This window comes from Sphaeramia orbicularis, chromosome 11 (assembly GCF_902148855.1).
Source record: "Sphaeramia orbicularis chromosome 11, fSphaOr1.1, whole genome shotgun sequence".
Classification (NCBI taxonomy): Eukaryota; Metazoa; Chordata; class Actinopteri; order Kurtiformes; family Apogonidae; genus Sphaeramia; species Sphaeramia orbicularis.
In genome coordinates this window covers 45,703,375-45,729,343 of record NC_043967.1, presented here as the reverse complement: position 1 = coordinate 45,729,343, position 25,969 = coordinate 45,703,375, and the positions used below count along the sequence as shown (strand labels likewise).

Genomic DNA, 25,969 nt, shown 5'->3' with positions numbered 1-25,969 from the left:
TCTTAAAAGATTGCCGCTTTTTTGTACCTGCAAATCATGTCTATATTTAGTGAGCAAAATGTTGCCAGAGGCTTTAATGTGGCACGAGGTATGAAAAAAATACATCACTGATACACAGTTCATTTCTCATTGTTCTGTCTCAGTTTTTACTCATTACAGTATTTTGACATTTTGCTTTTGAACCCTTACAATTTATTTTTAGATGAGCATGTCACATTTCATATATTAAAGACCCATTTGACTCTGCAGATGTTTTGTTGTTTGGGGAAACAAAGTAGATTTAGTAGACTGTTGCATGATTCTACTATTACTGGTTGCAAATAATTGAGGACCATGTTGTTCATGTAATATAAGTGTTTTTTATTAGAAATAATTCAACATTCAGTTTGTGCTGTGAAAACTGTACATTTACAGGAAGTAAAACGGAACATACAAAACAAAGTAGTGACAAGGAAATACAAATGGGTATTCAAGACAAGTAACTCGAGGTATGAATTGAGCTGTGGGGAATTGGCTGGTAATACATACTGAGTTACTGACAAGGTTATCAAAAACACACTATTACTGAAGACATGAGGTTCAATTACTCATTGCTACACAGCGCAGAGTAATAACAAACATCCTGAAGCACAGTTTAGAGATATTCATAAGCTATCATTCATTCTATATAATGTTTACTTTATAGAAGAACAATTATCTACCTGTCACAGAGAGCTCCAAATATGGAGTCATGTGCTAACAAATCTCTAGTGAATAAATTCCTTGAATTACTAATACAGATTTGTTATACAATATTCTCATAAAGCATCTATATGAGGAAGATGGTATAAAAGTTTGAAACATTGGTAAGAAAAATCTCTGCCTATATTTTAATATCAGTCCTGCTTGAGCATCAAGCGCCCATCATATTGCACTATTTCACACTGATGGCTGAAAACACAAATGTGTTGAAGTCTTGAGGACCTGACACTGTTGAAGTTAAACCAGTGACAGGAGCCTCAACTCGGTCCAAGAGTCCTGCAAGGCTGAGAAACAAAAGGGCGATGATGAAAGGTCTCACTGAACCTTAAATCCACATGTACAACATGGAAGAGCCTGCATCTTGTGCCAGCTGAGGTGGGGGCCGTGCAAACCAAAACGATCTCTGCATCCCCCACCTCCCGTTCCCACCAGCATTACCCAGAGTGCACTGCTCTTCCTTTTTGAGAGTCTGTGTTCATCCTGGTGCTGGTGTTTTGGTATTGAAGCAGAATGCTGAAGAAAACCAGGAAATGTTGGGTAGGTAATCCCAACCACCTCCATCACCACTCAGTATGTTTGTCCCGATGCAGTCCATATGGGCTCACAACACATTACGTCTGTGCTGAATCATTTTTTTGGAGCCTACTGTTGTCAATCACAATAGAAAAATAAATAAAGATTGTGCTGGACAATGATGAGTGAAGTCAAAAACCAAAATACAGATAATCAGGTAATAACACTGATAATTATAACACTGACAATAATCATTGGAATAATAATAACCTACCAATATGATGAAGTGTTCTCTCAAATAAAGAGTTTTGTTTCTAGTACATAGAGTCCCAAAGAAGAGTCTCGTGTTAGACTCTTCAGAAGCAGTTCCAGGTATGAAGCAGAACAAACAAAACAAAAACAAAATGTGTGCCCATCTAAGTGTGGAGTATTGGACTCCAACCATGAAACTGGTCCCTTATGGTCTCTTGCCTTGTCCTATTTTGGAAGTTAACTTTGGCTGAAAGAGAAGCAGCCAGGAGTTCCGGTTGTTTCTCCCAAGATGCAGGGAGAACACACCGTTTCATATTATTTATTTTTTTTCCAAAGCTGAGTTGAAGGAAAAAAGAAGCACAGACATGTCGACCACATCTTCCGAACCCAGGCTAAAGGGTTCAGGAAACTCCCAGTGAAGAATTAATGGAACCACAGCCAGTCCTGGTCCATGGATACCACTGATCTCTCCACAAACCAAACCCTTTGACATTCACAGCACTCTGACAAGAGATGCTTCAAGTCCACAACAGAGAAGCTACATTAAACACCCCTCCACAATCACCTTCACTCCTCCATCTCTCTTCCGTCCCCCCTCTTCCTGCTCTGGCTGAGGGTTTGAAGACATTGATTCTGGGACCTACTTTCTCACTTTCTCCCTTTCTTGGTTTTTTCTCCTCTATCCATTAAGGATTCCTTTCCCAAACCAAAAAGGTAACCGAGGTGAAATCAGGTGGCTTCACTTGCCCCCTCCTCCCCCTCAGACCTCTGTCTGCAGGTCAATGATGTCCTGCCCCACCAGAGGGATGGTGGTGCTGGTCTTCTCCCACTCCACAGAGTGAAGCTCCAAAGGCGAGGCAGCTAGGGGCTCCATGTCTTTGCGAACCCATGCAGGGGGGGACTGTGGAATTCCGCGGACTCCTTCCCATGACCTCTCCAGAGGAGCCTGCTGTTTGTCCTGTTGGTACAAAGAAGAGCCACTTTAGTACTGGTGTCTCACATCAGCCCTGAGCCATTCCTGATTTAATCAAAATGAAATGGGCCTCATTACATCAGAGGTGATTTTGTAATAATGAAAGTCATTTTGTCATTTGGGAAAATTATTCCTCCTTGAGGCAAGTGTAATATGTGATGGCGTGTCTTGTCTATAGGCAATAACTTTATGATTGTGAGGTTGTATATAAACACTCACGCTGTGGTTCGTTTTGTCACTTCCTCCAGAAGAGACACTCCATCTCACAGACTGTAAGAAGGAAGGAAGACAATACATCCTTATTCAAATGACCCTGAGGTAATGACAACCATACTTCAATACACAATCAGTGGTTGTTTTTAAGGTCATTTTTACACCACCACGCTCTCCTCAAACACTCTTTTGCCTCTTTTTCCCCTATTTTTCCTTCTTTATTTGTTTTCTTCTTTTGTCCATTTTGATTGTTTTTCTTTTTTTGTCCATCATGTTTCTTTTTTTGTGTTAAATTTCTTTTCAGTAATTCATGGTTATGGAAATGGATGATGGGCATATTATCCTTATAAATTACCTTGCTGTCAGAAGCAGGGGACTCTCTGTCTTTCTCAGCATGATGTAGTTTCCTGTTCAGGTCTTGGAACATGTTCTGGTGGCGTTTCTTTGTGTGCATTATTTTCTGAAGAATCAAAGAAAAAAATACTTTCAACAACTATTGTATTACACATTATATATGTATACATGTATACATGTATACATATATATATATATATATATATATATATATATGTATATACAGTTTCTCATGCCATTTATGTAAATTGATTGTGTCATGGCAATATTTACCTCAAAGTCCAACTCAGCATATCGGGATTTCTGTCTCTGCAAAGAAAGCATAAGAAAAAAGAGCAATGATTAATTAAAAACATTTATTGCAATGTTTCTGTCAACATCCATCAGACAACTTGTAAACTGAGACTAAATAAATAAAACATTTTTACTGAAAATTCAGATGCAATAAAAAATAACAGTGTTCTGTCCATTCTTACCTCCAGAGAGCTCATGGACAGTGTGGAGATGGTCTCACTCTTGGACATCATGGAGTTCATGGACTCAAAGGTGTTCTCCAGGCTGCTATGGGTGATGTGAGACTCACTGGACATGTTGTGGATGTTCTGGATGGGTGAGTCTCTCTCTGAGTAGGACATGCTGACCTGGTCGGGGGGGATGGACTTCATCCCAAAGGCAGCCTGGGGTTCGGCGAACGGCCCACTGAGGTGCATCAGTCTGGCCTGTGGCAGCTGCTCCACACTGATGTTGTATTTTGTTGGGTCGTCTTTGGGCTTGGTCCTGAGGGTGGAGGTGGTGTTGGGCATAAGGATGTAACCGCTGCCATCAGGGACGCTGCCCTCAGCCTGAGCCCGAGCCAGGTCGGCATCCAGCTGCTTGAAGAGCTCTCCTTCACAGACGTATACCGGTTTCCCGCAGGATGGGTCGACTCCTCCCGCCAGACGGCTCTTCTCTCTCTTCAGGGTGAGGGTGTGGCTGGAATATTCAGGAACCGCCTGCATGTGGCTTTTGTTGGGATTGGATGGCAGGGTGTGGAAGTTGGAACCCATGGGAAGGGGCAGCTGAGGAGGGGGCATCTTCTCTTCAGAGGAGCTCTTCATACCTTTAAAAACAAACATCGGTGAGAGAGTTAAATACAGCAATAAATGACCATGCCATTTCTAAAACACTGGATCAACAAATGTTCTCTTTTTATGCATAATCATATTTTTTAAGTGCAAGGCTCGTACAAATGGACATGCAAATGGAAAAATGGTTAAGGGTGAGAGGAAAAACTTAATGTGAGAGAGGTTTACCTTGTCTGCTTGAATCTCCATCCTTTTCGCTATCAGGCTGCTGATTTAAGAACAAAAAAATGTTCTATCAGTGCTTAATGTATGCACATATTCATTTAGGGACAAAATGCAAGAAGCACTCAAGACATTAAAAAGGCAATAAGCCAAGAAATTTACCATAAGCTGGGTGTGGCCATTGTGAAGGGAACTGCCAGAGTCTCCATTGCCGTCGTCCTTGCGGTCAACTACTCTGCACTTTACCGCCTCTTGAACCTAATAGATACAGGAAAACTTTAGGAAATTGCCAGCTGCATTCAAATCATAGTGGCTGTAAATGCAAAACAAAACAATTTAGCTTTTTATTTAACCTTGGTTTATTTTATCTCATCTAAATTTCTGGTTAAACATACCTCTCTACGCAAAATGCAGTGGACCATTACAATGATGAAACCCTCCAGTGAGTCAAAAACAGCAAAGAGGATCTGGAAGAGGGCGGAGCGGCGGTCGGTGATGGCCAGGACAGCAGACATCCAGGTGAGAGCCAAGAGGGGCAGAACCACACAGGAGCTCCACAGCGATGCCCTGCAAAATGAGAGTCCAACTGATTAAACTCCACACAGGCTGTAATTGGCTTCTGTTTCTCCACTCACAGAACTCGATTCTCCACTGTCGTCTGATTGTGAAACTTGATAATCAAAGCGCGTTATCAATATACCTGATGAGGGCGATAAGCGCCATACTCTGGTGTATGGAGGAGATCAATAAGACCTACCCTGCTCTCTCCTTCAGCTTCACGTCGGTGATGCCGTCCTTGGATACTAGTTTGTTGAAGACCAGAATACCAATGACCATATTCACCTGTTTGAAAGAAAAACAAAACACAAATGAGACCAAGAAGTAATGCATTTACAAGCAAAAAATGCATCAGAGTGCGCTATGATGGATGGATTTGAATGCCAAAAGAAAACACACCAAGACAACAGCTGCAGCAGGACCAACAAAGGAGTACAGGAGTCCACCCTCAAGAGACAGCCAGCAGCTAGAAAAGAGAAGAACAGAGAATATTAATGCCTGAGCTAAGGGAAATGCTTTTCAAAATAAATGCAGAGAATAAGAATACCTAAAAAAAACCAGAAAGCTTGAGGAGACTTTAGAATTTACAACAGACTTACTAGTTGACAGTGCCATATCCCTTAGCCTTTGTGAAACCAACAGACACAGCCACCACCAATGCAGGAAGTCCTGGAAGAGAACCAAGAGGGAAAAGAGTTAAGTCTGACAGGTCGAAACAGCAAAGGGGAATTGTGATGCAACAGAGAAGACAAAAAAACAAACAAACAAAAAAACAGAGAGATGGAAGATAAAGCCCAGTGCTCTTACCCCAGCCTAAACACAAGAAGCGCTTGCGGATAATGCGGTTGCGCAGACGACCAGTGACAGCCATATAGGACTGCCAAGCTTCTGTCAGCACCCAGCAGAAAGAGGAGAGGAAGAAGAAGTGCAGGAAAGCAGCAACAAGAGTGCACACGACCTGTGGGAACCCAGAAGAGATAGAAAGGACAGATGAGAAACTGTGCCACTGTTCAGGTCCCCAAAGCCGTGGGCTCCAGAGAGCTTTGAGAGAGGGGTTAGGATTGGCTGGAACGGAGTGCCCTACCTTATTACGAGCCTGAGTTTGTCCAACAAGAATGAGGGCATTTGAGCATATAATGGAGAGGCAGAAGTTGATGAGGATAACGGAGCGCTCGGAGCGGATGTACCTGAGTGTGAAAAGGGAGAAGAAAACCATGAGTTTAGGCAGAGGTGAGAGAAACCAGCGCATGGGGAATGCAGAGTTGGAGACTGCCGTAGCTGCGTGTAGGGTTACTTACTTCCACACAGAGACGTAGATGATGATGAGGAGCAGCAGGGTGAGAGAGGAGACCCCACAGCCAACGATGAGAGTCACGGACGGGAGAAGTGCCTTGTCCATGATCTACACAGAGGAGACAAGACCGAACATGCCTGTTAGAGCTGTAGTCTGATCACAGGCACACATACACATTCATCTACAGGGAAAACAAGCATCAAAATCAACACAAACACACACACACATACACACACACACACAGTAGCGATGCCTGTGCTTGCCTGTGGCTGTGCGCTATCTGAAAAAGCAGACAGCTCCCCCTAGGCCCTCAAACAGTTGAATGGCACAATCAGGCCACGGCTGAGGCAAGGTGACCCCAAGGTGAATGTGTCAGAAAGATGGAGCGGCAAACTAAACAAATGGTCAGGGTCACTGCATTTCTCCATTGAGCTTTTGAGTCAGCAAATGAGGCGAGGAGGATACTGCACATACATCTCCCCCTATGAAGTAAGGAGGGGGTCATTCTATTCCCAGGGGCAGTTCAGGCGGGTTGCCGTTTTCAGTTATTAGTTTGATCTGCTACACCGACCCTCTAATCACTGGCAGACATCTTGAGTTGCTTCCTGCCTCTTCCCTCTAGCTCTGCTTTAGCCTTTTCTCTCAATGTGCTGAATTTACGCCAACCAGCAGCTCCTTCCCCATCCCGGCAGGAACAGGTGGACCATTATCACCTGTGCATTAATCTGCCACCACCTGCCCTTCTGATCTCTGACAGCAGCTTAGCGCCTGCCACTGCCAGCGGCGGTGACTGTCCCATGTTTCAAACAGCCTGGGCGTCATACCTCTGGTGTAAGAAACACAAAGGGGATTGTCTTTTGCCTGTCTACCCGGCTGCTGCTTCACCTGAAGCCCTGACGGGTCACTGCTGCACACACAAATCTCAGCCGTTTGGAACACTGTAAAGGCCCTCACTTTCTGCCTAACACGCCTACAAACCCTCTTGTGTGATCGCACTGTGTCTATAATCTTTATATCACACTTACAATAAAGGCTGCGGTAAGGTTTAGAGTCAATCTAACACCTCTGATCATACCATCATCACCGCAAAGCACGTGAGATGGAAATAAATCACTGTGGGCCTCACTGGCAAATGATGTGATTATATTTCTGATAAGAGCATGTAGAGAAGACAGCTAAGTGGCTCCATAAGGTGAGTGAGAAAATGTCCTGAAATGTAATAAATCTGCAGGTATCAAATTAGCACAGACCGAGGGGAAAGAAACAGATACCACTTTGGCCTTCGTTTGATTTATGAAGGCCATAAATTCTTATATTGCAAGTGCATGTGAAGCATTGCTCCTAATATATTTGCTATTGTTGTTAGCGTCTCAGAATTTAAAAGGTTCAATACTGAGGCTTAATGGATTGTTCTTCCCCATCTCAAAATGAGTTCCACATAGACTTTTCAGATATCATAGCACAGCTGGTGATGTCCGGCCTACGGCAGCCAAAGACTAATTTAGTGTGGCAAATTTGTTTCAAAATCTATCCAGCTATATCTGAAGCGCCCCAAAACAGATGGCAGATAGCGGTGCGGTGAGCTGTCTTTTCGCCTTTACCAGATCTGGGGAAGGCAATATAACAAGGGGATACAGTATGTTCTGTTCCCTCTCTTCCTACTCTCTCTATCTGGGTTGATGCTTGCACCATGGGCCTCTGAGTGAAATCCAGACAGCCAGTTTGACCTAAATATGAAGCGTGTCTTCTGCCTGTCCTTGACCGTATCGCATGTTCTCATTTTTAACAAATCTGAATCAGGTGAAGGGAGAAAGATAAGCAGAGAAAACCTCAAACCACTGCAGTTTTAGGAGCTTTTTGGGGGGAAATTGATAACCTTTGTGTGCGCGGCGCTAATCACCGGTCAAGGGCATCTGCTGTTCTAACTAGGAGGGCTGCTCCCACTGGACCACCATGTCTCCAACATGATCATACAGGGGTCCTGAAATCAGACCGTGTCCAATGAGGACTAACACAGTCCAGTATCTGGGTCTGTTTTCACATCTCACTTCTCTCTCTTTCTCTCTCTCTCCCCCTCTGTCTCTCCTTGTTACTGGTTTCTCATACAGCTCACAAGAAGATGTTATTGAAAATGTCCACGGCACACATCAAAGGATGGATGGAGAGGCGGGTGGGGGAAGAGAGGAGGAACCATCAATGCATGACCAGACATCTGTCTCTCATTGGTCCGTCTCTCTGGCATTTCCAGACTCACTGCTGTGGCCGAAGAGGAAGGAAGAGGAGGACGAAGAGGAGGAGGAGGGTGGGGGGTTGGGGGGGGTGGATGTAATGGAGAATTCAGAGATATTGGCAGACGGAATGATTGGCGCAGCTGCCTTTTTACTGTTGCGGGAGGTTGAAAGGAGGGGGTATGTGCAGCCTATAACAAATATGGGAGGCGCTGTTCCGGCTGGCAACAGCAAGAGAAATCAAATCAGGGATGTAAACAACAGGTTGGAGGATAGAAGGAGATAAGACTTATTTGTTTTAAAACACTGCAGTCCAAATCCATGTGCTGTTTTGCCACTGGTGTACACACCCAGTGTATAAATGAAGGAAAATGCAACAAAATGCACAATTAACACATGCATCTCCTCAAAGTAAAAGGACATCTGTTGATTGCTGTGTGTGCAGCAGCAGCAGCAGCAGCACAGTGGAGATGGACAGGCCATTTCCTCTGTCCTGGGGGGCTGTTCAAAAGAGGGAGGAGGGGGCTCTGTGTGTTTTTCCCCCCAGCATTTCAGTTATCAAAAATCACACAGGCCGAGTTTGCGCTGCAGAAGCCGTTACCAAGGCAACTGGAGAGCCAGCAGCTTTACAGAAAACACAGTCTACTGGGGAAAATTACACATTGTCTTTGCGCATGAAACACAACAAAGCTTAGTAAGAGAATGCAAACATTTAGAGCGAATTACCACATTTGAATGCACTATAGAAACATTATGGTCCACTTTAGTCTCACATGCATTATTGAAAATCATGCATATAGCCGGAAATGTAATCAAAACGATAAGGCTTGACAAACAGAGGATGCATTGTTAGTAAATTATTAAATTAAAAAAAGTATAATTATGTGCATAAATGATCTTTAATTTGCTGCAGAAACCTTTTGTTTGTTTATTATGTAGATGATTTCGACCTAAAATGCATTAAACTGATAAGCTTATATGCAAAACTGGCACATGCGGAAGGTATTAATTGTATTTTTCTTTAGGATTCTAAATGCATTTATTGCATATCAACACGTTGCTGAGTTAAATCCTATCAATAAAAAAAAAAAAAAAAAAAAAAAAAATCGGCAGGCTGTGATTCTGTGATCAGCGGCACCTGCACGAAGACAAAGAGGTGCAGGCAAAGCGCACGAAAACAACAAGTACCATCCGATCCTACTGCACCGCATCCTCACACACGCACACACACACACACGCACTGCACGAAATATCCAAGATGTATGTCGGAAAAGCAAACAGGGAATGCAAAAAAAGAGAGGAGACTTACCGAGTCCAAGTTGACGCGCGCTAAAATGGCGAAGGTGGAGAGGCTGTCACACACGCATTTGGTTCTGAATGAATGAACGGGCACCGCTCTGCAGCTCCGAGCAGACCAAGACCCAAGCAGAGAAGAACTGCACAGGGAAGGAGAGGAGAGCAGAGCAGAGGAGAGGAGAGGAGAGGAGAGGGAAGGGAAGGGAAGGGAAAGCAGCAGCGGGTTAGGAGAGAGTACACTCCTTTGAGATCTGACAAATCTCTCTTGTGAATGGATTTTCTTCTCATATTAATGCTTATAAATGCATTTTTAAAAATCTGCCTTTATAAAAGCACCACTTTTCAACTGTTACACAGCCCAGTGCATACAAATAAATACTGTTTTCACATCTTATATAACACCAGAGTAATAAATATGATTAGTTATATGATTCTGTGAGTAAAATTAATATTATTTTATATAATCAAGTGCAAAGTGGAATCTTTGGAAACACAAGCCTTTATGGAGACTTTTACATTAGTAAGATTAATGACCATCTGTGCCACGATGAATGATGATAGGCCTTCATAAATCCCATTATTTGCATAATCTTTATCATTTCTTGTTATGTGAAGTCTTTCCTCAGCAGATTTGAGATTATTGGAAACACTTGCCCAGTGCAATGGGGATAAAGGACAGTGTGTTCCTTCTTTTGAGGCAGAACATAGGAATGTGGGGACAGTCTTAAAAGTGACTATTTCCCCCACAGATTGTAAATACATGAAGATATTTTACTTTTTTTTTGGGGGGGGGGGTGGGATTTTAAAACACGTCATTAAACTGCTGTGTGACAATGCTGACCGTGAATCACCTCTGAGTCATTTCACCTTAAGTATTTTTGATGTTTTTAAACTCAAGACCTTCTGTTGCATGTAAGTAGCAGCAGATGCCCCAAATGCCACTGAGCGCTAAGGCAAAGAGCAGCACCCTCTGGCTCTGACTGGTGAATACAGAGGGGCGTCATAGCCAGCAGGTCAAACCCGCTGCAGAGTGTCATGAGCAGACAGCAGCGGGGCAAAATCATGGTGGCATTTAACTGGAATGACATCTAAGTAGGCTTGGCTGCACAGTTTAATGTGTGGTCCGCTGCAGTGTTAAATTTGTACATGCAGATGGTAAAATGGTACAAATTCTGCTCAGCCAGCTCCCAAACAGATGCTTAAAACAATATGTACATACAGTATTTTCATGTGGTGTGGCATTTAATTGATTAATATGGTGAAGGTGAAGGAGCTGGTGGGTTATTTCCTGCACTTTTTAAAACCAAACATTCCTAACTTTGCAAATAAGCACCAACATTAACTCTGCCATCAGATACAACTTGCTCCTCTGCCATTTCCATTGTCTCTGTTCTGCCATTAATCTCATCTGCTGTCATGGATGAATCTAATTTTACTAGAGGCACATGGCCGCCCCCCCCGAAAGAATATGAGTTAATTACATTTCCTCATTTCTTGTTTTGCTTATGCTTTGATTTGGCTCTAGTTGCAGTTGTTGTGGTCTATGTAAAAAAAAAAAAAAAAAAAAAAAAAAAAAGGTGTGTGGAGGTTTTAGTGGTGCAGTTCGATTTTAATGCATTTTCATTTCTTATCTGTACTCTGCAAGTGTACAAATCTATCTAAATGCAAATGGTCCACCTGTGTATTCTTCAGGAGGGCAGAGTGGGCCTGAGGCTGATTGATCCAGGCCAGGCCACCAAGAGCTCCTTTTATAAAGTCATTCACATGCATCTAAGCATCTTTAAAAACTCCCGTGCACCAAACCCATTAACCTCAGCGGTGACATATGAATATGACTAGAAAAAAAGCTGCCATTGTCTTTAGATTGACACTCTGTGATCTGACCTATAAAGATGCTCAGATGAATTCACTGGTGTATGTAATGAGGTTAGAAGTGTTGCCTGTGTATTTTTCCTCCTCTGGTTGCGGTTCATTTACAGTGATGCAGGGGTTTGTGAGATCGAAGTGAAGTGTCACTCGACTAAAACCACACCGCTGCTTTGAGGATCATTGAGGTTGTCATATCCTCTGTCTGTGTGTCATGCAGTAACTATGTCAGACAGCTGAGTGAGGCCCGGTGCTTCTGGCTGATGGGTCAAACATGTTGTGGCATTTCTCTGTCCTCTTTGTTGGAAATGACTGACACAAAAAAAACGGATGAAACATTTACCGCTCCCTCTCTGGTGACTGTTAGGACTAGAGAGGCTGAATGTTCATATGCAGTGACAGATGCATGAGTGAAAGGACACCGGCGGTGGGCTAAGAGATGAGCAGCACGCACTGTCACTAGATCAGCTGACAAGGCCACCCAGGACAGGACGTGGATGTGACTGATGGTTATATGCATGTTTAAGAAGAAAAACAACAGTAGTCAACACTTACGTTTCACTCTCATCCCATGAGAGGCACGTCTCATTCATGGTGCCCTGCAAAGTGAGACAGAAGAAGGCGGTGTGAGGACTTTTCTGCACAAATTGGAAACTCGTAGGTTGGGACACTGTACTGTGCACGTGTGAGATGCAACAGCTTCCTGTCACCCTAAAAATCTTGTTACCTTCCCATGTAAAAAATGCATGCAGCAAAAAAAAAAAAAAAAAGGTTGCTAAATTTATCAGCTGCAGATGCTAATTACTGCAAATGATACCTCGCCCCCACCAACTGCCCGTTTGGTTACGCTGTGATCTTTGCAGGTTTCAACTGACACAAGTGTACGTAAAAGTCACAGTGTTACTGAAAATGTCAGCAAAATGTCAGGCTCTGCTGTGGTGAGCAAACACCCTGAGGGGGGCTGATATTTTTTGTGAGGCTCCATTAGATTGGGAAGCCATTAGGGGACTTACATTGTGAAGGTGAGGGAACTCAATCTCAACAGGAGACGACAGAAGGTTTGGGGTTGGACTGACAATCACTGTCACAACTTTAGAGTTGAGAAGGGTAGTGTTGCTGCAGAGAAAGAGGAAATCATAAAATCAGTGTTGTCCGAGAAAGAAGTAATGAGGAATGAATATTGTCAAGGATTTAATAGGGTTGTTAAAACCTGAGACAAAAAATAAGTCAATGTTGAACTAGAGTTTTTCAACAAAGGGGCGCCACCTTGTGACTATACTCGGAAAGCCAGTTACAGATACTGTAAATAGGAAAATTGCATTACCTCTGGAAGGACAGAATAGAAGCAAGGTTTTTGTAGAGGACGATTCCAGTCACAAAAGCATCAGTTCCATCTAGAGAGAAAAAAACACCCACTTAGATTCAGGTTCATAAATGTGCATATGTGTTGAATTCATAACAAAATCCAAGTTAGTCACAATGATCGTACCAGTCTGATCAATAGACAGAGCATCACGGGACACTGTAATCTTCTCCTCAGAGGTTCTGACCCAGTCCAACATGCCCCTCCATCCCTTCACAGGGAAGGTGAAGTTGGAGTTTGAGGAAGTTGGGCGCTTGTGAATGCTCAGCACTGAGAAAGATAGAGACTTAATTAGTGAATGGCACACTCAGAGGTCATTATCACACACATATCTCAGAAACATTTTGGTGTCATGCGTCATGCTTGTCTAACCAGAATAGTTATTTCCCGCTAAATCTGGTGAGAACATCACCCTTGCTAAGTCAAAACAAGTCACACAGAGTGATTCAGTGTCAAATTTACAGTTATTTCCAAAGTGTTTGACAGATAAATTATGTAAATGACACCGATGTGTTATGCCAGCTACAGTTATGACCACATGCCCATCATCAAGGACAGCACAAGATATATGGTGCATTGGCTGATGGCGCTGTCAGACTGTTAACTGACGCATTCCACTGTTTATATGGACATGGATTCACAAGCGAGATTAAGATTGATGCACTCTCAAGATGAAAAAGGGACAAATCATCCTGACTAGACCTTATCTGATAACAGCTGGCAGAGGAAATTAGGGCTCACCTAAATTCTCAGTGACTTCATAAATGTCCTGGAAGCCACTCATTTGCATACCAATCATGTTCACAAAGTCTTCAACAAGGCGGAGGAACTCCTTAATGCTGGGACCCATCTAGATAAAAAGAAAAACCAAGAACAGAGATGGAGGAATTGTTAGAAGGATGAAGAAAAAGGAGAGGTCGATCTTCTTTAATGAGGTCAATTATATTCAATTAACACAATAGGTTCAGTTAAGCACTTAGGCGATGCTTCCATGATATGACCATATTTAGACTTCCCGTTGATACGCCAGTTCTGCCTAGCAGTGAAAAAGAAAAAAAAAAGTAGAAAAGAAAAAACTACATTACTTGCTGCTATGCAACCTAAGAACTTCCTTAAGGCCATAAATGGACAGGCTGATTCATACTCAGGCTTTTTTTTCATCCTCTCGCTCTCACTCAGTGGAAGGGAGGGCTGCCTGACTTGCGTTTCTCTGACGCAGAACTGCAGCGATGTGGGCGCAAGGTGTGTACTTGTATGTGATGTGCTGTCTGCGTTCCCTTACAACTGCCATCGGTATGTAGGATGGTATACACACTCACAGATTGCAGAGTGGGTGTAGTGCTTTTCCCTGATTCAATCTCATTCTTTCTCTTTAGCTGTCACCTTGAAGTGTTTTTCTTTCACTTTGTCGCAGTAGCCTTAGTAATTCACTACCCTCATGTCAATCTGTGTACAATGCAGTGGGAGTCTTTTGTTTGCCACTTATTTGTATGCAAGTTTTATTTCATAAACCTTTGGATGACTAATGAGTGTTTCTTCACTCACTTTTGCACGATAGTGATAAAGTGCAATGAAAGCGGGAAGGAAGCGTGTCAACAGGTGGTCGAAGATGGTGGTCCTCAAAAGTTTTGTGCATTATAATATAGCAGTGAAGTTTACTGAATTCTTGTAATTATCTGATTCATTGTCATTTTAGCTCTTGGCACCGTACTCATTGCATTCTAATTCAGTTTTTGGATGAATAAAATTGGCTTTTTGGGGATGTAAAAATCCATCTCCTTGGTTTCACACTAACTTCTAACAAGTCCTGACAGCTCTAACTCTGAGTTTGTCCATCACAGAAAACAAGAATATTAGCAGACTTATTTTTTCCCCCTACTCATATATACACCCTCTTATCACTTACCAGTTGTGCTTCTTCCCATTTGTCACGATGCTCCTCCTTCAGTAAGTTGCTGATGGTCTGGACATAGTTCTGCAGATCATTAAATGACAGAGGTGTAAGAAGATCCCACTTTCAAGTTAATAATAAGCTATTTTTTGACAAAGGAGACAGGGCAGTGTGTTTCATGATATTATTTTAAAATATATGCATGACATTGTTAAGATTTTAGAAGACAAATTACAAGATTTCAGCTTACCTCCACATCAGCATTGCTCAGCCTCAGTCGTGTTCCTTTGTACAGCTCTGTGGTGTTTTTGAGGATTTCCATGACGGCCATGAGGTCTCCGCTGTACTTGGCCCCTTCATCAGAGGAAAATCTCAGGCGTGAAATCACCTCAGCAACCCCATCCACACTTTGGCCAATCTGTGCCTTGGAGATGTAGTCTCTGGACTGCAGTAGGAGAGTTAAGAGGTTAATAGGAATCTTTGACATCTACTAGCCTGACTATACTTCTGGGAAAGTAGCCATGAGAGAACACAATAAAGGAGGGATTTTGAGGAGTGTATTTCCGGGACTTACCAGCATCTGAATGTTATCATAGTTCTTGGAGACGCACTTGATATAACTTGGGTTCTCCCAGGAGGCAAGACCTACAGCGTCGAGGGTGCACCGGCGCACAATGAGACCTGTTAATGAGACAAAGTACATGACTGTAGTTGATGTAAAGGTGCATCATAATCAATTTAACATGAACAAGTAAAGTATGCTAGTAACATTCAGCATCAGGAGCTACTGTACCTGAGGCATCAGCAGGGCAAGCAGCAAAAGCCATGTCTCCAGCAGGGGTTTGTCTCCATACAACATCTCCAGTGTTCTGTTCAGGGCAGATCTCATGGGGTTCTACAAAACAATCATGCATGAAAAGGTTAATAATCAAATTGTTTAATTGTTTAGACTGTATTACATGTAGGCTCCCTCTATGGGTTGTGTTTGAGTACTAACCAGGACATCTCTTCTCATTGCAACGCTTCTGCTCTGCCTTCTCTCCAATGCAAGATTCTCCACCAAAGAAAGGCCCTTCACACACTCTCTGTCTCTGCTGAATTCCTCCACCACAAGTCTTGCTGCAGCTGCCCCAAGTGCTCCATGCATGCCAACGTCCATCAACTAAAATCAAAGTATAAAAATAACATCACCAACCATGAAGTTTTTGCAAAATTTACCAAATGTTGTCTTGGATTTTCTTTGCAGATTTCTTTATGTTTTATTTACCAGGACACTCTTTCAGGAAACAATTAGCTGTATCTTTCCAGCTGCCGTGGCACTCAGAGCCCCCATAGGACGGACCGTTGCACTCCCTTGTCCTCTGCCTGGTACCATTAGAGCAAGTAGTGGAGCATGCACTCCAGGCAGACCACTCATTCCAGGATCCATCCACTAGAGGGAGGCAGAGGAGCATACAAGAAGAGAAATGGCATGAGCAAGGACGAACCCCAAGATGGTCTCAGTGCACTTACAGATACCATTAACATTTCACATGACACACTTTGTGTGGGTGTAAATAAAACACAAAGGCATACTCTGATTTGTCCTTCACACTTCAAAACATGTGATGCTGAACCTCTAAGGTGTGGACCTTAAAACTTAAATCAATTTGTCACTGAGCATTATATTTAGCTGGGGAGCTCGTTTTTTAATGCTTTGAAAAAAATACTGTCCTCCAAATAACCTATTTTCCACAGAGGGACATAAATTAGCGGCAATATTGATGAAAGAAACACCTACTTCTAATAGATGTAATGATCCTGAGAAGATTAAAATACTGAGAAAAAAATCATTTGCAATTGCTATTAGATGCAGCCCCTTGAAACTCTAAAATAATAAACATAATTTTCAGATCTAATGGTCTGGGAAAGATTAAAATCCTGAGAGACAGACAAAATAATTGCAAACCCTATTAAATGTTGCCTTTTGAAACTGCAAAATCTTTAAAACATTAAATTGGTCCTAGCAAAAATCACCCAAAATGGGCTATTAAAGGTGACTCAATTTTTAAAGCCCTTCAATTTCAAGTGAAATGTGTAATCGTCTCTCAGTAATAACTTTGTCTAACAGCTTGGCCTTTCTCTTATATTACAATAGAGAGACATCTGCTGGCTCTAACATGGAATTGCATCAAAGAAATACAACTCGGATGTGATTTTTGGAGGGAAATTTTTTTTTACTCTTTTACTAAAAATCATGCAAAATTATGACGATGATAATCACTAGAAATGCTTTTGTTGAGTTGGAAAAAGTATTTGAATTCTGGTTTTAAAATGTTACATCCTCTCAGCACAGAAGTAGGCGGGGGAACAGAAAAGAACTCTGCTTCTAATATATTGGTTGACCATGAGCTGAGTGTGAGTCACCATATAATAATGCTTCTGACTAATCCTCATAGGGGTCTTTATCGTGTTGATGAGTCAGATACTATGTCAAGCTTCCACTGAATTTCCTGCCGTGGATAATAACAGTGTTGCTAAGTGGTTTTCAGGAAGTTAAAACAGAATATTCCTTGAAAAATACAATTCCGGCCAATGCTATATGTGCTATTAAATGTAAGGTTCCTATTTTACCTGGGCAGACAGCGATGTTGCAGAACTTGGTTTGCTTTGTTGGGCCCCGGCAAGGCTCTCCACCATTCTGGGGCTGTTTGCATGTACGACTACGATCACGGAAACCACGACCACATGTAGATGAGCACAGACTCCAGGGGGCCCACTCATCCCAAGCACCGTCCACTATTCACAGAAGAAACAAAAATACAAGGATTTTGAGATTAATTGAAAAAATATATAAACTGGTGATGTGAGCAGAGAATACAGAACTGGAGAGTGCAGATAAATTTGTTTGGGCTTTTCATCAGTAAATCTCTGACACTTATCTACTATGATTGTGCAAACTATCGGGGAAATTAAGAAGTGCAGCCTATTTTGTGAGAGTGTGAATTGTCAGATAACAATTGTGACAAATCCTCCTCCGTGTATTTATTTTTTCTTTGTTACTGGTGCTGTTTAAAGGGAAATCAATAAGGAATAATGGCTCTTTCCTGTATTGTGTACTTCAAAAAGACCAAGTGCGCCTAACATTTTATGGATCACACCCTCTATTCATTCTTTCTCTGTCATGTTCACATTAGAGAGAAGGATGCAGCCACTCACCAGGGCACACTGCTGTATTGTTGCATGGGCGGTTCTCACGCAGAGGTCCAGTGCACTGGGTGGTGAAGGAGGAACTAGCACAAACACGGGTACGACTCTGCCAGCCCTCGCTACAGGTGACTGAGCATGCACTCCAAGGGGACCATTCATCTGCCTTAGCATCTTCTACAGGCAGAATAAATCACAGGGTCAGCACAAAAAGCTCTCACAATCAATACATTAGGTTCTAATTAGGTAAATGCTTTAAATTCACATCTAATTTGAATCATGGATAAACGTTAACTGCCTTTTATGTCTTTTAATTTTACTGTATCAAGTCTCACCTGTCTGGGTTGCAACAGCTCCCTGGTTTGGCTCGTCAATATGATCTCTGTTCAGACCGATGATAGCTCTCAGACCCTGGCTCCTGTTGCGTTCTTTGCCTAAAGAGACATAAAAATTACATGATTATTGCACTGAACTACAGTCACCTGCATTTGAGTGCTCTTAGTTAAAAGACAATACGACAGATGGGCTTACCAATGCAAGGCTGAGGGTTGCAGGCCCGCCCTTCTTCAACTGTTCCCTCACAAATACCATCCTCGGGCTGACAGGATCGGCTGCGCACCTGGACTCCGCCACCGCACTCCTGGCTGCAAACAGACCAGCGGCCCCAACCAGACCAGCCCTCTGCAGGAAGAGATGACAAGACAGGCATTAAGACTGGAAATATGAGATTGTAGCACAAACTGTGTTGTATAAAGTGAAAAAGTTCAGTAAACCATAGCTTTAACAACTTCATATGTAAGCCTCAGGTCTAAGAAGAGGAAGTGTGTATTATTTCTTTTATTTGCTGAGAATAAGGAAGGACATATTTTATGAAAAGAACTCAGTACTTAGGCTGATTTCATTTGAAATAGTGATTGTTTGCTTTTAACCACTTGGTGAGAACCAAGGCAGAGTGGTGTGTAAGGCCAATTGGCGTGTTGCTATGACAACCACAAGTACTGTGCTTCGATTTCCACTGCCAGCTGACTGTGAGGTCTTTGTGCTCTTTTCTGAACCTCCCCTCTCCCAGCCTGATACACAAACATGCCCTCTGTGTCTTGTCAAAAGCCAGACGCCTTGCCAAGCATTAAGCCCAACCTGCCTGCCTGAGACAAAATGGATAACTGGCAATGTGTGCGGTTTAGGCAATCCTGCCACTTAAGCTTGAAGATGCACTGGCAAATTTCTCTAACACCTCTGATTTACTTTTCATTACTGTGTGGCAGCAGAGTGCACATCCTATGCTCCAGCTCTGCAGCCATGGATCATTACCCTGAACAGCCCCTCAGACACAAACGGGGGTCACTAAGTGGAAGCAGAGCTGGAGACCTGCAGCGCTCAGGGATCGGCTGAACATGACCCCCCACCAGCAGCCTAGCCTTGAGCATTACAAAACAAAACAACAAACATACTAGCACTGCCTTGATTTGTTTCTTTTGCGTAAATATTTTTTGAGTTTTACTTTATTCGTGCTCATCTTAACTTTGGAGGACTCTCTGCTCTTGGTTCCAACTTACTGATAATCTCAGCATCACGTCCGTTGTCTTTGGGAACAGGAAGGCATTTCTCAACGTAGACACCACCCCTGTAGCAGCTTCCTGGCTTCCTCTTTGGGGTCTCCCAGCACTGGCAAGGTGTATTCATAATACCACAGGGATAATCGTGGGTGCTACTGGACAGGCACTTCTCAAGCCACTGGCACAGCATCTGGCAGGCAGGCATACTTGGGTTCCTCTTCCCCACAACAAGAAACTCAGCCTTGAACTCGCTGACATCATTCTCTTCCTCCACAGTTTGCAGGCCATTTCTTGAGGCAACCTTGCGGATCTGCAGGAACTGCTTGGTGGACTCCAGGTAGGTGACAGTGGTTGAAGCGTCGCACAGCCTGACAACCTCATCGAAGCTCTCCATGCCCAGGTAGGTGCGGGATGTCTCGATGAAGGAGTCAAACTGGAAGGTTCTGATCTGGCGAGGCACACAAGTGTCGGTTGGCTTGGTGATTTTCATATAGACAGTGTAGCGGCGGGGGTCAGGGTTCTGCAGGGTCCAGGAGCATGGTGTGGTGGGCAGAGTCGTCGTCGAGGAGAATACACCAAAGAATCGGCTTTGTTCCAGGGTGGCGCAGGTGGGAGAGGCGGGGCCTGAAGGAGTGCTGTAGGTCAAACCGAAGAAGAGCAGGACAAGGGCCACACAAGGGCCGGAAAGAGCTGACCACGCCATTGGGCCGGCTTAGATCGACGACGATGCTTTTACTGTGTTTGCTGATGAAACTGGTTGTTTCTTTAACTTCCTTGTTGCAAGTTACTGCACTTGTTTCAGATCTTCTGACTTATCAATGCAAGCCCTCTGCAGAATTCTTGTACTTGTAGGTTTTATAGAATCAGACAGTCTGTCATGTCTGAATCAGCAGGGGAGCTGCATATACACAGGGAATGAGAAAGAGGGGAAAAAACATGCATTAGTCACAACATTTCAACATTCAGCAATACAAAACACTAGATATCACAGTGTGCAGGATAAGAGCTTTTGCACAATATTCATGAGGTGCATTTTAATTGGACCCATTGTTATACTTTTATTTATGCATGAGGGATTTGCCCATGATCAGTATCATAGTGTTTCAGGGCAGATTCAGTGATCTAAAATGCTCAGTCTTTGGGACATAATTGCTATGGCACTGCAATTACAGTCCTTCACAGCAGGCTGGTATCTCCAAGCTCTTGCTCTTTCCTCCCACACACTGAACTGAACTGCGATTCATGTGCGTCAATCTGACGTCCATGGAAGCATTGCCATTGGCAACCAGAGACGCTCATTAGTTCCGTTATTTGTAAAATGCACGCCTTCCATTTAGAAATAAGCAAGAAATATGGTGAGATTGTCTCCCTTGCAGTGTGATTACATACCCTGCTGTGGCATCTAAACATGCAATGGAAATATTTCCTGCATATCAGAGCATAAAATCAGGTGACTTATGCAAGTATATATGCAAAAACTTTTATCTTAAAGCAAGTGCATGCTCATGCTATAAGTTTTTGCCTAGATTTTAGTCATCTCTGCAAAAGTGCTGCATGCATTTGGATAAAGCATCCTTTGTTCTACTCTTATTTAGTTTGCAAATAGGTTTTCTGCAGACCTCACGCGTCACTAAAATGCAACCTGTACTCTGCAGAAGGAGAGAACTCAAAGTCAGTATTATTACATATTCACTCGACTGTCTGATATAATGGAACATGTTCCTTGCACCTGAGGGAGAAGAGGAAACACTGTTGCTCAGCAACCTCTTTTACTTGCACTCAGGGTTATTTCATGTTTTCTGGTTTGCTATTTCATTTGTTAGTGATTACTGTCAGCAGAATAAACCAATGACATCCTGCTAGTATGGACTGCAGTTAGGTGATGTCTGCATGAAGAAGTGTTATTACTGCATGAAATTAGTGCATATCTGAATGATTAATGATTAACATAGGGCAGTGAAGTGGCACAGCATACGGTGCCTATAGCGACATTTAGTTTCTGAAGCACCTGCACTTTTCAGGCATAGAATTCATAATTATGCTTTTCCCATCTCTTTTCACATCCACCCCTCCCTGCCTCTCTCTAACTCTCCCTCCCATCTATGTAAGCAACACAGCAGAGACCTCAGCTTTGTTGAGGTGGGCGTCTCTCTCCCGCCTCTGAACAACCGGAAGCTCCATGAATGGGCATCTGATGAGGCACACAGTGAAAAGAATGGGGTCCAGCTGTCGTAAGAGAACTCACTCTTTTGTGCTCTGTTTTTCTATGTGGTCTGTCACTTTTTATGACCTTTTTCTTTCTTTCTTTTGCCTGTCCATGTGCTTTCGTCAACAGCATTTCTACTAAGCAGGCAGCATAAAGAGCAGGCACTGGCACTGTGTTGTTATGGAGACATGGTTTATTTTTGCAGATCAGTGTGAAAAACAAATTGGATCTGCAAAATTACCATCTGCGACACAATCTCTATGCTGACATTCAAACATTTAAAGTACCCTGGTTCACTACAAACACAGCAAGCTCTTTGTAACTCATATCTAGTGCATTACTAAGAATAAACCTGACTTACTTTGCACAACATGAAATGCTACAGATCAGTGCTTGTAATTGCTTGAGTGATTTGCATGACAATCTTGTACAGGTACAGGCTTAGTGGAAGTAAAAATACAGATAAAGTGATAACTACTCATCTAGTGCTATAGCTGAACGGCTCTGTGACTTGCTCCATCAGAGTCAGATTTCTTCAAGGAGAGAAGTGTTCCTGATTATCCAATTCCATTATTTTAAAAGTGTGCATGCATATGAGCAATATACAGAGACAGGCAGACAACTGCTGTGACCCCATTGTGTTGTGGGATATTTTCCTTTGCTGACACCACCCAACAAAAAACTCATCTTGAACCATTACAGCTCATTCTTCATCCACAAATTGCTTACACACCGGTATATCCACTGTGGGCTGCACATGTGTGCAAGAAACTGCACCACTTTGCAGCTTTACTTCAAATCCATGTGGCAGCAAAAATGTTAAAAAGCAAAACAAATCTCGGCATTGCTTATGCCCTGTCCCTTAAGACAAAGCTTTCAAGAATGTCTGTGCAGTTGTTAAGATCTGGACAACTGTTTCCTTGCACTTCTGTAGAGAGGCATGACTAAAGAGGATCGAAAGAAAGCTAAAACAAACAGTTAAGGCTGAAAACATGGTTAAGTCGTTGATAATGTTTCAGCTGCAAGGATTTATCAGCAGAGTGTGAATGTTTAAAGAATTGCTGCAAAAAGCCAAAACTAAACTTTGAGTATATGCTTTAACTCCATCCAGAGGTAACAACCACACCCCAATCGGTCATTCAGTTTAAGTGAGGTATGCCAGTTAAGTTGCTGACAGCAACCTGTTGCCGAATCTATAACTTTGACAGTCAGTTCGTTCGTATCACCTCAACCAGCTCCGGCAGGAAAAAGTAGTGAAATCAGCATAAGCGTGGAGCTTTTGAGCTTTGCTGCCGGCAGAAACTGAAATGTGTGCAAAAGTTAAAGCAAGAAATGAACACTGCAGCTCAGACACAGTGACAGGGTTTCAGCACCACGGACAGCGACGCGGTCTGACAGACAGGAGTTGGACTCAAACTTTTTCATCCATTCATCATCAGTTTGTTCTTCAGCCGTTTCACAGATAAATGACATTAACAAACGACAAAACCACATCCACAGGAAACACACATGTAAGAGTAAAGACAAAGCTGTAAAGTGCTGTACTTACTTTGCAGAGACTTTCTGGAGTCTTGTCAGTGGCTCTCTATCCCTTCTTGGGGAAGCAGCTGCTGAGTGAAGCTCAAACTCTGACTTGACTCGGAGTCTTCAGATCTGGGACTGTGGAAAAGCTCTGGCCAAAACTTTCGCAGTGTTTGAAGCCGCAGAAAGGATGCGCCAGGTTCCAAGCCCGACCCCAGGCGGGTCGATCCCAAGTTTCAGTGCAGTCCACTCTCACAAGCAAAGAAAGATAAAGTGACTCTAACCAAACTCCAAAGAGTTTACTACCAACTATGTTTAGCTGCTATATCCAGAGAAACTGGTGTATAGCGGAAAGGCGAATTGGCTGTATCGGAGCTCCAGCAGACAGTCCGTTGAACCAAAAGCTGTGGTCTCGCTTGTCTTTTCTCTCTAAGCTCCAGGATAAATGTTGGTACTTCTACTCCCGGCTTCGGAGTCTTCTTGCTTGTGGTCTTTGCACTGCAAGTGGATCCAGTCTCAGTGTAGCATGTGGCCTGCTCTTGGAGGTATATATCCAACCCCGCCCCCCCTTGCTAGAAGTTGGAGTCAGTGCGTGGATGGCGTACTGAGTGAATGAGACAGCACCAAGACGGGGGGAGTGTGCGGGGGAGACGTGTTTGTGTGTGCGAGCGTGTAAGTGTGAGAGTGACTGTGTCAGCGCGCGCAAGAGGGAGGGAGGGAGTTCGAATGTGGAGAGAGAGGAGGGATCTGTGCAGGGAGACAGAGAAAAACGATTATGTACACCAAACTACGCAGATATCAACGCAGAGCCAAAGGTACCGGAAAGAGGATCAACGGAATCAGTGTGCATGGGGACGAAATGAAGAGATCAATTGTCCTCAACTACAAAGTAACACTCCAGTGTACGTGCCTCAGAGGGACAGGTTTACGCACTGGGAAGGGATGGGCATGTATTGATCATGAGAAATAACAATTATGAAACACACTATTATTTGTAATTTAAGAAACTATACATATATTACGATGCATATGTGTATCATATGTTATGCGTGCAATTACTATTAGGACTACTATAATTAATATTACTATCATTGATGCTTTACCTAATGGACATAAGTTAAAGGCTGCGGGTCAAAAGTGCACCGAGGGCGTAAAGAGGTGATGGTATGTGAAGGGTTAAATAAACGCAATCGAAAATGGGCACGTTTTTGTCAGTTCAACCATGCACTAAACATGTGTGCAGACTTTTTCCGGCGGCTGACAGTTTGACCATATCCAATCAGAAGTATAGGTGAGGTCCAGACAGTGCGGTAATGCAGAAAGAAGAGGAGAGGAAACACACTCCCTCAGTCTGTCTGTCTGCCTCCTCCCTCTTACTCACAAAAGCACACACTCACATAGACACAACTCAGAAAATGCACACAGGAATAGGCGTGCCCCCCCCCCCCCCCCCCCTCTCTCTCTCCCTGCCTCCGCCTCGCTCCACCACAGTCCCTCTCCAGGGATGTGGGCGGATCTGGGTACTTTTCGAAGTGTGGAAGGGATAACCTAACGTGGGTGTCTGCCTGTTGCTTCTGCTGCATGTTTGGCCTGATTTGCTGTAGCTAAGCAATATTACAAAAAAAAAAAAAAAAAAAAGAATAAATAAAGATCTGTCCAAACAACGTGAGTCAGGAAGTGTAAAGCAGAGAAAGCCTGATGAAGAATGATCACCAGTGACTGTCCCATCCTCGAACATTCTTCTGCGTCCCCACAAGAAAACAGGGGCTGGTGGGAGTGAGGAGTCATACTGTGCGTTGTTGTTGCATGTGCATTTTTAGATCCCACGTCTAATAGTGGAAATTACTGTCTACAGTACAAAAAAGAAAAGTAATTTCCTTCTTCATTCATTAGTCTTGCCTGAAATAAAGCAAAGCAATTAAACCATATCTGTGTCTGAGGTTACCTTGACTGAACATGTTAGTGGTTAGGGTGACATTCTGAACCAGTATTGGTCAGTAGTACCAAAGTAACCTGGGCAATAGTTTCTATTTATGTCACATTTACCACATTTTAAAATCTTCTATAACTTGTTCATTTACCATTGAATCAATGTCAGAATTTAACTGAATTTAAAAGTAAGCGGAGGTCAACTTACATACTTTTAGAGTTAACCTTTACACATATTTCAACAGATTTTTTTTCTTGGTTTTTCATTCTTTCAGGTTTTCATGTAATTACAGGGCTCTCCCTAACATTACAAGGCTTAGGTACAGAAAAAGTGGCATTTTGGGAACTACCCGACCCCGAATTAATGAAAAACCAAAGTGGAGAGCATGAAAATGAACTAAATGACCTTTCCCAGATCTAATTATTAGAGTTGGTCCCAAGTGGACTGAATCTTTTTGTTGTTTAGTCATGATATGCTCAAGTTTTCCAACTTTTAAAAACATAATCCATCCATCCATCCATCCGTCCATCCGTCCATCCATTTATCCATCCATCCATCCATCCATCCATCCATCCATCCATCCGTCCGTCCGTCTGTCTGCCTGTCCGTCCATCCATCCATCCATCCATCCATCCATCCATCCATCCATCCATCCATCCACACATAATCTATTGGATGTTAGTTTGTGAGACTGTCATTAAATGCAGTTAAATGCACATTAATCGCCTTCATGGGGATCAAT

General features: G+C 43.0%; 1 protein-coding gene across 1 annotated transcript; it reads right to left on the bottom strand.

Moving 5' to 3' along the window:
* Positions 1 to 339: 339 nt before the first annotated feature.
* LOC115428694 (adhesion G protein-coupled receptor B1-like) lies at positions 340 to 23,802 on the bottom strand. Its single transcript, XM_030147863.1, has 32 exons — positions 23,326 to 23,802; positions 19,571 to 20,468; positions 18,546 to 18,695; positions 18,350 to 18,448; positions 18,027 to 18,191; positions 17,442 to 17,606; positions 16,096 to 16,260; positions 15,826 to 15,990; positions 15,622 to 15,723; positions 15,403 to 15,509; positions 15,079 to 15,273; positions 14,844 to 14,912; positions 13,679 to 13,787; positions 13,064 to 13,207; positions 12,899 to 12,968; positions 12,588 to 12,690; positions 12,130 to 12,173; positions 9,722 to 9,848; positions 6,189 to 6,292; positions 5,975 to 6,077; positions 5,698 to 5,848; positions 5,490 to 5,559; positions 5,290 to 5,356; positions 5,090 to 5,175; positions 4,728 to 4,899; positions 4,495 to 4,590; positions 4,339 to 4,378; positions 3,523 to 4,145; positions 3,320 to 3,355; positions 3,048 to 3,152; positions 2,699 to 2,749; positions 340 to 2,464 (listed from the first exon to the last, which is right to left on the bottom strand). The coding sequence occupies exons 2-32, from the start codon at positions 20,271 to 20,273 to the stop codon at positions 2,267 to 2,269; spliced, it is 4,584 nt and encodes a 1,527-aa protein (XP_030003723.1). The 5' UTR covers positions 20,274 to 20,468; positions 23,326 to 23,802; the 3' UTR covers positions 340 to 2,266.
* Positions 23,803 to 25,969: the final 2,167 nt, after the last annotated feature.

Bases quoted from the DNA above. Each gene is read 5' to 3' on its own strand.
- LOC115428694 (XM_030147863.1), bottom strand. From the start codon at position 20,273: ATGGCGTGGTCAGCTCTTTCCGGCCCTTGTGTGGCCCTTGTCCTGCTC. The intron at 4,900-5,089 runs GTAGGTCTTATT...CTCATTTTGCAG, and splicing joins AAGCTGAAGGAGAGAGCAGG to GGCATCGCTGTGGAGCTCCT. The intron at 4,591-4,727 runs GTATGTTTAACC...TGTATCTATTAG, and splicing joins ACTGCATTTTGCGTAGAGAG to GTTCAAGAGGCGGTAAAGTG.